The 12,405-nt window shown below is 41.8% G+C and overlaps 1 protein-coding gene across 1 annotated transcript; it reads right to left on the bottom strand.

Moving 5' to 3' along the window:
- Window positions 1–2,234: 2,234 nt before the first annotated feature.
- LOC108971073 (glycine-rich cell wall structural protein-like) lies at window positions 2,235–10,372 on the bottom strand. Its single transcript, XM_018936894.1, has 3 exons — window positions 10,284–10,372; window positions 9,587–10,196; window positions 2,235–3,109 (listed from the first exon to the last, which is right to left on the bottom strand). The coding sequence occupies exons 1-3, from the start codon at window positions 10,287–10,289 to the stop codon at window positions 2,472–2,474; spliced, it is 1,254 nt and encodes a 417-aa protein (XP_018792439.1). The 5' UTR covers window positions 10,290–10,372; the 3' UTR covers window positions 2,235–2,471.
- Window positions 10,373–12,405: the final 2,033 nt, after the last annotated feature.

Raw genomic sequence — 12,405 nt, 5'->3', positions numbered from 1 at the left:
AAGCGTCTTTGCCAAAAGTTTCATTGTTTTATTAGCGCTAAATTTGTATGACATTATGCAATGTTTATTCTTTTATTTCCCTATTAGCTTTCCTTTGCTTCTTTAAAAGCGTGCCGTTTTCTTTTCTTTGAACAATCGAAAATTGAATATGAAATCGACCTCATAGTTATTCATTTATACCATGGAGGCCATAATATATATTCATCGCTTGGAGCTTTATTTATTTTATTTTTTCAAAATTTTTTCAAAATAAAATAAGCAATTATTAATGCTTGCTCGATTTTTTGCCAATATTTAAATGAAATCTTCTGCGGCTTTTGTCCTCTCCCTCACGCCTAGCGATATGTTGTACAGTGTGCGTTTTGAGTGTCTCACAAGTATATACTTTTGAAAATATAAAAGTGGAACTTTTATGCTTTTGTGGTTACAGGCTTATACCTAAATTATTAATGAAATCGGTCTCAGCAACTCGGTATAAGGGAACTGTGGTACGACATTTCACACTCCTTACGTACAACTGCAAACGAAACCATTGGTTTCCTTAAATTGCAAAAGAATAGCTGTTACGATGAAAGGTGACGTGGCGCAGTGAAGAGAAAACAGACTGCCTACTCGGCAATAGATCACAACACGTGTGAGATGGGATAGAAACCGAGAGTTGAAGACGTTAACAAGACGCATTTGCAGAAAAAAAAAAGAGAAAGGCTGAATTACGAGAGTACAAAGACCTTGACAAGCTGGCCGACAGGCGCAATGCTCGAAATTTCTAAGAATCAGAGATGATTTAGTAACCGATGCCCAGAACATGTTAAAATTATGGAGCGAACACTTCTCCAGCGAAGCAAACGGGTCTGGTAGTGAACTTGTCATCAAATAAACAGTCATCGCATTCACGATTCGACTCACACGTCACTGTTGACAGTCATAACTTCGAAGTCAACAATGCCAGCCTTAAAATCCAAAGCAGAAATTCCACAAGTCAAAAGTATAGACGATGACAGCATGTGATGGCTCGACGTTACGAGTTTAGAGAAAAGCGGAAGATTTATTGTCTTTTCGCATTAGCAACGGCGAATGCCACAGTCGATGGAACGATGAGCTGTACAAGATATACGACGACAGTGGCTTCACTAGGTCATGTCGTCCGAAGGGATGAAAATACTCCAGCTCTGCCAAGAAGCCAAGACCAAGGAGAGAAAGTTTTGGCTACACTTGGAATCTCCAATTGGCGCCAAACAGTGAAAAAGAAGAATGTCTGACACGCTGTTGTAAACTCGGCTATAACCGCTTAAGCGGTGTATGCACCTATAAAGAAGTGGAATGAAATCGGTCTAAATTCACGACAAACTCTGATTATTACCTACCTTATACTTTTTATCCAAAAATAAGACACTGTAACGTTAATATTATTAAGAAATTCCATATATTTGTTAATTTGTATTGCGAAGCCTTGGTCTTTAAGCGCTGTCTTCCTCAAATTAGCGAAGGTATTGCTCATAAGTATTATATCTTCTTCGCTTTCAAAATGCTAATTTTAATTTTCTTTGTTTTAATTTGAATTTGATTATTATTTTTTATTAATTTTATTTGAATAAATTATTTGCCATAGCTTCGTTTTTGTCTAACAAGTTTCAAAGTGAATTTATTAGCAAAATTGCTGGCGACTAATTGGTAGCTTAAAGATTTCACTTCGACTAAGAGACCGAAAAGGGGAATATCGTGAACAAAATGCCAGAAAAGGTATGCATATGACACAGGTTTCTAATTAATAGCAAAAAATTGATCCCACTATTCTTCAGTACTTTCAATGCAGTATGGACTAAGAGACGTTTCATGCAGCCTGGCAATTTAGTCAATTAGCAAATTGTCTCACTAAGTTGTATAGCAATGAGTTGCTAATTGACTAATTTAAGGTTAGTTCAATGATTTCTCACAATTTGCTCATAATTTTCCATTGGGAAAGTACAGTTGCTATGAGCTTAAGCAAAGAGGTATTATTTAGTCATTATTTTGACTTAAAATTACTTTTATTTGAGTTGTCTGACTTGTTTCATTTGCTCAATTAGTTGTTGCTAAGGCTGACCTTGATTGAGAAGCGGGAATTTCCGTACAATTAGCGATTCGCAATTTCAAATTTTGATTTCCGTGCCTTTAAATGCATAAGCACGATTTTGGATGGATACTTGTTCATTATATAATACTTGCGGTGCAAGAAATTTAAACACAACTTTATATTATTTTTTATTTTTTATTTATTGTTTTGTCTCTTTCATTCTTTTACACTCTATACTATAATTCGTTATCACTCTTTTTTCATTTAAAAAAAATTGTACATTAAATATTCTCAGCGCTTCGACCTTGACCTTCGAAGCACTTAAATAATGGCAGTGCATCAAATCATTTTGATTCAGAAAATCACTTAACGGTTTGCAGGAAACTTAATTTGTAGTTGTTGCTGAGCGGCAGCTTACTTACTTCTTTCTATCCCAACCGCCCCAGCCTCCGCTACTGCCACTACTACCAGACCAGCCGCCGCCACCATAGCCGCCACCTCCATAACCGCCGCCGCCATAGCCGCCACCTCCGTAACCACCACCGCCGCCGGAACTTCCTACCGATATAACTTTGTAGACATCGACATGGCCTCCGGAATGACCACCGCCGCCGTAGCCGCCGCCTCCGCTGTAGCCGCCGGAATGGCCACCACCGCCGTAGCCGCCGCCGCCATAACCGCCACCGCCGCTGTATCCACCGCCACCACTGTAGCCGCCGCCGCCATGACCGCCTGCTGCGATTACTTTAATGACTTGGACACCACCGCCGGAATGACTACCGCCGCCATAGCCACCACCACCGCCGTATCCACCACCTCCGCTGTAGCCGCCGGAATGACCTCCACTCCAACCACCACCGCTGTAGCCACCGCCGCCGTAGCCGCCGCCACCACCGTAACCACCTCCGCTACCACCGGAGGCTATAACTTTAATGACTTGTACGTTGGAACCGCTGCCACCGCCGTAGCCGCCACCGCCGTAGCCACCACCTCCGTAGCCGCCACCCCCGCTGTAGCCACCACCTCCGTAGCCGCCACCGCCACCGCCGACTCCGCCTTTAAGTCCGCCTAATAATCCAAGAAATCCTGCATTGGTTGATGCCGTTAGGGCAGAAAGTGCCAATAGGCACACAAAAACCTAAAATGTAAAATTCAGATATATTTGTAGTCTTCCATTCAATCCTCTCGTCGCCTGCTGAACTCACTTTCATTTTGTTGTCGACAAAACACACCGCTAAGAACGAATTTTGCACACTAATGTCCGTGCGCGACGAAACTCATCGTTTTATAAACCGTCGTGACTTGCGATGGAAAGATCTTAAGACTGGACTAACATGTGATTTAAAAAAAAAGAATAATAATAACAATAAAACTAGAAATAAAAGACCGCTTGCTTATAAGCTAATACTACAATAGAACGATCTTCAGAGTATCGTAGCTTCAGGGTGACTCTTGACTTTCTTTGTTGTTGGACAATTTTTTTTTTTTTTTTATACATCAAATCACATAGAAGAAGACAAGCGAAAAGCTGCAAAAGAATTATTTTATTTTAATTTCGGCTATATGAATTTTGATTAGTACATACAAACACATCTAGCTTAGAAGAAAACACCCATAAACTTGCTGAAGATTCGTACACCTGAATTCATTAGTCGTACTTGTCCGAAAAAATAAAAAGCATTGAAAAGATAAAAATAGCTTTGCATTCGGTCATTTTGTACCTGTGCTACCGGTATATTTTCGGGCATGCGGTATTATAAGGAGAGACGAACAAGTATTCGAATAACTTGTATAGATGAAAAAATTTGAAAAAACAAAAAACTTCGGCAATTATTCTTTGAAGATTGTCTCTTTCAAATGATGGCCGCGGCTTCGTCTCAGATGGACCATTCATTTAGTGTAATTTTCGATGACTAGTTCGATCATTTGGACTATTAGCTAGCGAATGACACGCGTGATGTTTTGCTACAAGGCCTGAATCGAAGCGGGATTGTCCACATAGTGTTTAGACTTTGCATATCCCCACTGAAAGAAGTCTAACGGACGAAAATATTCTGCTCACCGAAGCGTTCTCTCAATAAATCCATTGATTGAGTGCCGTCTTGCTGAAACCAAATGTCGCCGAGAACACGGCTTCAATTTCAAGCATCAGATAGTCGATTATTATGGCTTATCAAGCTCTTGAATCTCTTCAGGTGGCTTTTCGTCCCAAATGCGGCTTGTTGACCCACACATAAAGCCAGAAATAGGCCACATAGCTAAAAAAAAAAATTATGCTCCGCTCCAAAGCGTTAAATCTGCTTGGAACTTTTCAAGAGCCCATAGAGCGAAGCGATGTCGCTTGTAAAGGTCGAGCGGCTTCAGCTATTGCACAGCAATATTTTTTACGCTTTAAATTTCAGATCCCGATGGGAAATGGGCCAGGTCATTTCATATAATGAATGCTGGGTCTCTAGATGGGTGAGGTGGGTCTTGCAAATAGTACGCTGAGTAGACCGATTATGTTGACCACAAGTGACCATAAGTGACCATAAGTTGAGCGAAGCGCGCGAAACAATTTTTTTAAAGAACGTAAATTTTCGTAATAAAGTTGAACGATTTGTAAACGTTGGTCAGGCGTAAGAAAAGGTCGACGAAAGGAACGATTTATTCAATAATTTTTTTAAATCAACTCAGTGCTATTACTTTCCAGACAAACCGTGTATTTTGGTTCCCTTTAAGTTCATTTCGTGATCTCAGCGAGACAATCGCTTTAACTTCTTTTAGAAGGTAATTAAATGCAAAAAGAACTTTAATGCTGTAAATATATATTTTTGTTTGAATTGGCATAACACAATAAACCAATCGTTCGTATTATCTGCTCAGAACACCATGTTTCTGCAGACATTATTATGAGCGATCCAAAAGCTAAATAAAAACACTATCTTTCCATGCGCCTGGAACAAGAATTTCTTGCATAAATTGGACTATAAATTACATAAACATAATGAGCCGGATTGACTGCTGGATGACTGTCACCTTTGCTACTTCACAAGCCACAATAGCAGAAGCAAACTAAGGTAAACAAACAAGAAAACATATGTGTCAAAAATTTAAAGTGACATAAGTCGATGTAAGGTAATTGGGAGCTATAAAGTAATTGTAAGGCTCCTTGTTGCTTATTAAATCGTTAAGATAACTTAGAATTGTAACTACCAGGTTAGACCAAAGTATAGGAAAGGGCGTGCACTGATCTACACCAAAAATAGATTTATAGCTTACTACCTTATGTCGACTTATGCTATTTTAACATTTTGCCACAATTATGTCCCGGCTTTATTAAAGACTAGCAGTCGCCATTACCTAAAACAAACATGTTTCAATACAATTTATTATTTAATATAGACGCACTTACATACATGTGCATAAAAAAATTCTATATAAAGGGTTTTTCAATAAGAGCGCTACACAAATTTTTTAAATAAAAGAAAAATGGTTTGGGATATCATTGAAATTCTTTATTCCGACGTCATTATGTACGAAAATCGGTTTCTTTCAATTTTCGACGGTTTTCAAGCATAAATCGGTCGATACTGCTGCAATTTCATGTTCGATATTAGTACGAAATTCATCAATCATCGCTAGCTTGTTGGCATAGACCATACACTTGACATAGCGCCACAGAAAATAGCATAACGGTGTCAAATCGCTCGACCGAAGAGGCCAATATACTGGACCCTTTCGTGAGATAAGTTGAGGCTTGTGGCGCCGTCCTATTGCAACCACATGTTGTCCCAAGTCCACATCATCCAATTCGGGTCAAAAATATTCGGTTATCATTGTGCGGTAGCGATTCCTATTCACAGTAACGTGCCGGTCTTGATCATCACAGAAGATGTACGGCTCAACGACGCCGCTCGTCCGCTCGATGCAATGGTGATTTATGGAGTACGTGTGGACTGCCTGACCAATAAGGCATGTTTTGCTTATTGACGAAGCCATTCAGCCAGAAGTAAGCCTCACCATCCTGAAGATGATTTTTCGAAGAAAATCCGGATCATTTTCAAGTTCTTGCTCAGCCCAATTCACGAACATTCGACGATTCTGGTGGTAAAGCGGCTTGCGTCAATTTGTGTTGGTAAGAATTTAGACCAATATCTTTTCGCAAAACAGATCAAAAATCAATGTTGACAGTTTTCTTCGATTATCGAGGTGTGGTGCACTCGGAATTAATTCCGACCTGCCAAGCTGTCTGCATGGAATACCATTGTAAACAATTAAAAAAGCCATAAATTCGGTTTGGAAAATTATTTTTATAAATTTTAAAGTACAAAATGTGTGAAAATAACATAAAAAAGTATCATAAACTAAGGGCCAATTCAATTTTGCTCGATATGACCATCTTTTGCCTTAATTATGGCCTTGAGAAGGTCAATAAACGAATCGCAAGCTGCTCGAATGTAACTTGCCGGTATTTTGACCCACTCACGGACAATGGCTTTCTGCAGCATTTCGAGACTGGTGTATTTTTTACTTCGGAAATTGCTCTCCAAAATGGCCCAGAGAGAATAATTCATTGGATTCGCATCTGGTGAATTCGAAAGCCATTGCGTGGTCGTGATGAAGTTCGGAACGTTGTTTTTCAGCCATTCTTGGTTCACTCGCGCTTTGTGAGAAGGGCTGAGTCTTATTGAAACGTCCATGGTTTGCGACCGAAATGTTTGTTTGCCCACGGCTTCAAAGCAGCCTCCAGAACACTTTCCCGATAATATGTCGCATTTACTTTGACGCCAGGCTCGATGAAAACAATTGGAGAGCGCCCATCTGCGGTGACAGCGACCCAAACCATTATTTGTGGCGGGTGCTGCCTCCTGGTGGCCAACCGACGACTTAGATTCTCGTATGAACGGTCGATCAAGTAAACCCCATCGTTTTGAGAGTTTACGAATTGCTCAATTGGAAAAATTTTTTCGTCCGAAAGCACAATGTTCGGAATTTTACCGCTTTTGATCGCTCTCAAGTCTTACATCTTGCTGCTTCGGTGTGAGTTAATGGGCCTTTTGGAACTTGTAAGGCTTGACCTTGAGCTTATTTTTCAATATGCGTCGGATGCTGCGGTCGGATATTTTCAGTTCTTTAGCCATTTGATTGACACATCGTCGTAGATTCCGCTCAAGTCTCTTCTTCACTTTCCGAACCATCTCACGTGACGTTGCAGTCTTTTGATGGCTAGCTCCATTTCGTCGTTTTGCGATGCTACCAGTATCATTGTTTGAACTTACGAACAATTGCTGGCTGTTATTTTTCTGCCAAATATTACATAAAGCAATCACACTATTACGTTTGAATTCTATCGCTGATCACTTTTTTTGCGTTCACTTTTGGCAAAACGCTTTTGTACACTTGTGAACAATACGTCAAGCTGTCATTCAGCAAATTTATAAACAGGTGATTCCAGTGCGGTCTGAAGTTTGTTACACTTCCAATGCCGGACCCTGTATTTGAGTGCGCAAGTCGAGTAGAAGCTCGTTCGGCTATCTGTTGTGATTGCATCTTCTTGACGTCGAACATTCCTTGTGTTTGTTGTGTGTGCGCTACAAGCGCTCATAGAAGGTACTTTCGGTCACATCTTCCTTCTCATACGTCGAGGCATGGGCGCAAATCAGCGATATGTTGAAGAACTTCGCTTTGATGTGGATTATGGCTAGACGTTCATCCACCGGGGTAAATTCCTCTACACGGCGACGGAGTCTCTCGCCCACCACGAATCCCACACTAAACTTGCGCTCATTTATATGACCAGTGTAGTAAATGCCATAAGGTCCCAGTTGCTGCAGTTCGCGGCGGTAATGTCATCCACCAGCTGGGCAGTGGCATTTTCCCAATTAAGAGACTGACATTTCAGGTGCATGCCCTTACATCGCAATCTTTAACACATTTGCGGGTCGCAAATTCACAGTGCAGTGAGGGATGCTTCGTCTTCCAACTTTTGCTCGCCTTCAAACGGATTTTTTTGGCTTCCAAGAGTATAGTTCTAAAACCAGAAATTGTGAGCTACTCGAGCCATGTGTACAAGAATCGTTTCCGGCCACTCAGAGAACTTTCTTCACTTGCATGAGTTTCTACACATGGCTGCATCCTCAAAATCTGATTTCAAACATACCGGAACATAATCAACGAAGCCAAATTTGCTTCTATATATGGAATTTAATCGCTCAGGGTATTAGAAATCCTACTAAAATTTTGTTAGAAGAGAGAGGATTGAGTGAAAAAGTACTGTTACTGGATACTGACGACGACTTGACGTGCATCCTTCCAGACCCCCTATCGCGTTTATACCGCTTCTCATCGTATATTTCCCTAGTTATCAAGGTATATAATGTACAATGTAAAACTTTTCGGACACTTTATTTTAGCTCAGTCCCAAAAAATGCATATTTTGTTGCACAGTTCTTTTTTGAGTTTGATTAAATTTTCTATTTATGTGAAAGCTCTCGAATTAGACGCCGGAAGCATGTGTTTATGTGTGCAAATATGGGAGCGGCGTACGTCTCAATCGCATATCTGCACAGCTGTGTCAAAAATCCATGACATAATAACGGCTAACGGGTTTTGCTTCCTCTTTCGCCGAAATTTTTCATAAAAAGTGAAAGGTCCAATTGGCCCCAAAACGCAAATTAGATTTCAACGATAAAAGTGACTTACAAATGGCTTTTATTTATGACTATGCCGATTTCAGAAGCATTGAAAGCAAACTAAAGAAACTTCCGCGACTGCGCGCCACCACCAAAGCGTTAGGGGGGGGGCATAATGAGATAATGAATGATAACACATACATTTTTTTTTTAATTTTTATTTTTTTTTATTTTTTTTTTCAACTTGTTATATTTTGGTAACAATAAAAACAATAACAACATTAACAACGTCTACGAACTCACGTTGTTGCTCAATAGGCACATTACAACAAAAATGTGGTTCAACATTTACACTTAGACAGCTAAGAGGGATGTGAGCATGCAGGTAGATAGGTATGTTTGTATATCACAATACGAGTAGGCATGTGGAGAATGCTTATGAACTGGCGAAGAATGGCACTTCACACGCATCTAACGGCACAGCATATGGATGTAAGCGCGCACACGTTTGACGTGCGTGTGTGTGTGTGTAGGAGAGGATAGGAGAAGTGTTGCAGCGCGGTAAGCATGGAGTGGAAAGAGTGGTTTATGTACAAGGTAGCAGTGCGCAACCATGACATAATAATCATTCAGTCTCAGTCATTGGCGAATGGCTGCGTGGGCTGCTTGTTGTTTTACTTAGTTAGGAAGGAGGCATTGCGCTGCTAGCGTATAGTACAATATGTACAAGTGCGTTATGGCATCTGAGGTGCTTAGTCCCAGCCACCGCCACCGGCAGCCCAACCGCCACCACCACCAGCAGCCCAACCGCCAGCACCGCCGCCATAACCGCCGGCATCACCGCCATAACCGCCAGCGCCGCCTTCACTGATGACCTTGATGATTTTGACTTCACCGCCAGCACCGTGATCACCATGACCGCCATGACCGCCGCCGTAGCCGCCATCGAAACCACCATGACCGCCATGACCGCCACCGTAACCGCCATCGAAGCCACCAGCGCCGCCTTCCTCATGCACGACCTTGATGATTTTAATATCGCCACCGTGTCCGCCATGACCGCCACCGCCGCTGTATCCGCCGTGACCGCCATGACCACCACCGCCGCTGTATCCACCATGACCTCCATGACCGCCGCCGCCGCCGCCGCCTCCGCTGATGACTTTCACGATTTTCAATTCACCGCTGGTTCCGAATCCACCATTGAAGCCGCCATCACCGTGACCGCCATGACCACCATGTCCGCCATGACCGCCACCGTAGCCGCCATCGAAGCCACCGTGTCCACCATGTCCGCCATGACCACCATCTCCGCCGTCGCTAATGATCTTGATGATTTTCACTTCGCCGCCGCCACCGCCGTGACCTCCGTGACCGCCACCGTAGCCGCCATCAAAACCACCATGTCCACCGTGACCGCCGTCACCTCCACCATAAGAGTAGCCGCCGCCGCCGCCACCGCTACCGCCGCCAAGGCCCAGAAAACCTGCTTGGGCTGTGGCCACCACAGCTAAGATGCAAACGAAAACCTGCAACGCAAAAAAACAAAGTAAGTAAATTGTAATCCTTTAGTGTCAGCATACTCCCAGAAGGATGTAAGCTTCAGCGGTCCGTACCTTCATTTTGTTGTAGTTTGTGTTTAGATTTTGCTACGTGTAAGTTAGTAGACGAGGTTAACCAAACACCAGTTGTGAAGAGAACTGTGTAACTGATGACTTTCCAGTGTCATCCACCAACTATATATACCATGAATGTGCGATGTCGTGGAGCGCTGCGCTTAGCCAGCTTAGCCGCGCTCTCCAAAGCCAACGGCGCTGCAGAAAAAGTAGCCAGAAGAAAAGAAAACAAAAGAAAATCGTGTGTTTGTTGCACTCATCCCGCAATTTACAATAATTTTGCTTAATAAACAGGCAATGATATACACGGACGGCGGCGGCGCTTGCTGGTGACCGAAAGAAAAACGATTATGTTTAACTGTGTGGAAAGCAACAACATTTTTGCCGGCTAAGCAACGCAGCTCTTTATCACTTTGATTTGTTTTGCTTCGTTTTTGCTCCCTCTTCCACTGCTGCAGCTGCTGCTACCTTTACATTGGCCTCTTCGGCGTCTTTTCGTCTTTGGTTGAACTCTGCGACGCCAAATTCGGCCGAAACTGGTTCAAACCATCGTCGCTAATGTCGTTTACGAAGGTGCAAGTGGTGAGCGTATTTCAACAGCATCGCGTGGATTAATTTGGAACCAGGTGTGTGTGTGTTTGCATTATGAAATTTTGTCGAAAGAGGAAATGCCCGGCGCGTTGTTGATGAAGTTGAGTTGAAGATGCTGCTAAGAGCTTGAAATATTAATCCAAGTCACCAATGAGTTGGAAAAAATGTTGAGACTGGCGTGGGAAATGCATTTGAATGTGTGTATGTAAATAAAATTATTTGAAAGTTTCTTTCAAATTTTCAAAAAAAAAAGTGGATGTATTAAGCCTCAAGTAACCAGAGCGTTATTTTTAATTACGTTCATTTTCATTATAATTTAGTAAAATTAGTACTCGAGTTTCGTTACTTCATTTAAGATTTGAAGAGCCGTGGAACAGAGTTTTCAAAAAATTTTCAACAATAATGAAAGCTTAGTAAGTTCAAGAATACAGAAAGCTTTGTAAGTTCAAGAATACTGAAAGCTTCGTAAATTCTAAGCTAACTCGAGTTCCATAAAATCCTCTGCCATGAGAGCTTCACTTGAATGACTGCTACTAATCTATTTTCAATGAACACTTGCCCTGATCTTATCTTGATGACCACATATTTTGTCGTAAAGCCTATGATGCAGCTCTTTACAATATTGCAGACCCTATAAAGCAGTGTGACGAGCTGAGCCGATATAGCCATGTCCGTCTCTCTGTCCATCCGTCTGTCTGTAAAAATACGAACCAGGGAGATAACGATCTAAATTCTGCAGCCGTCCTTTTTTCACCAAGAAGGAACGACCGATATGGATCCACCAATATAGCAAATAGCTGAACAAATAACAAACTGAAGAACGGAATAAACGGAATAAACTGTTTGTAGAAAAAACCTCGCTTGATGACGAGTTTCCGGACACTGCATCAGAACAATCAACCATCAATGAATGGTATGCAAAATTTAGACGTGGTGAAATAAGCACCGAAGTCAGTGCACGACCTGGACGTCCAAAAGAGGTTGTTATCGACGAGAACTTGATGTTCTATGAAGTCCACAAACTAGCTTTGGATGACCGTAAAGCAAAGTTTTTGGAGGAGGCACTATAAAGATATCAACTGAACGTATACGTGTATGTCATATCAAAGTGGGTGTTACTTTTGACCAAAAACAACGACGAGTTTATGATTCGGAGCAATGTTAGGAGATGTTCAAGCATAATAAATCCGAGTTTTTGTTTGATATGTGACAATAGATAAAGTATGGCTCTATCATTCCACTCCGAAATCCAAACGCAATCATCCAAGTGGACTGCATGTGATGAATCCGTTCCAAAACGTGGAAAAACGAACAGTCGGCTAGCAAGACTATAGCGTCTGTATTTTGAGATTCGCATGGAAAGAATTGCTTCCACATCCTCCGCATTCTCCAGATCAGACCCTTGGCGACTATTTTCTGTACCCAGATCTAAAAAAAAATCGTGGCTGAGAAGAAATGTTCATCGAGTGAAGAGGTGAACACCGAAACTGAGGCCTATTACGAAGCAAAGGACAAATCGTACTACCAAAAT

This window comes from Bactrocera latifrons, unplaced genomic scaffold (assembly GCF_001853355.1).
Source record: "Bactrocera latifrons isolate USDA-ARS-PBARC rearing strain unplaced genomic scaffold, ASM185335v1 scaffold_32, whole genome shotgun sequence".
NCBI lineage: Eukaryota > Metazoa > Arthropoda > Insecta > Diptera > Tephritidae > Bactrocera > Bactrocera latifrons.
Note: the sequence above shows the minus strand (reverse complement) of the source record. Positions and strands in the feature narration are given on the sequence as shown.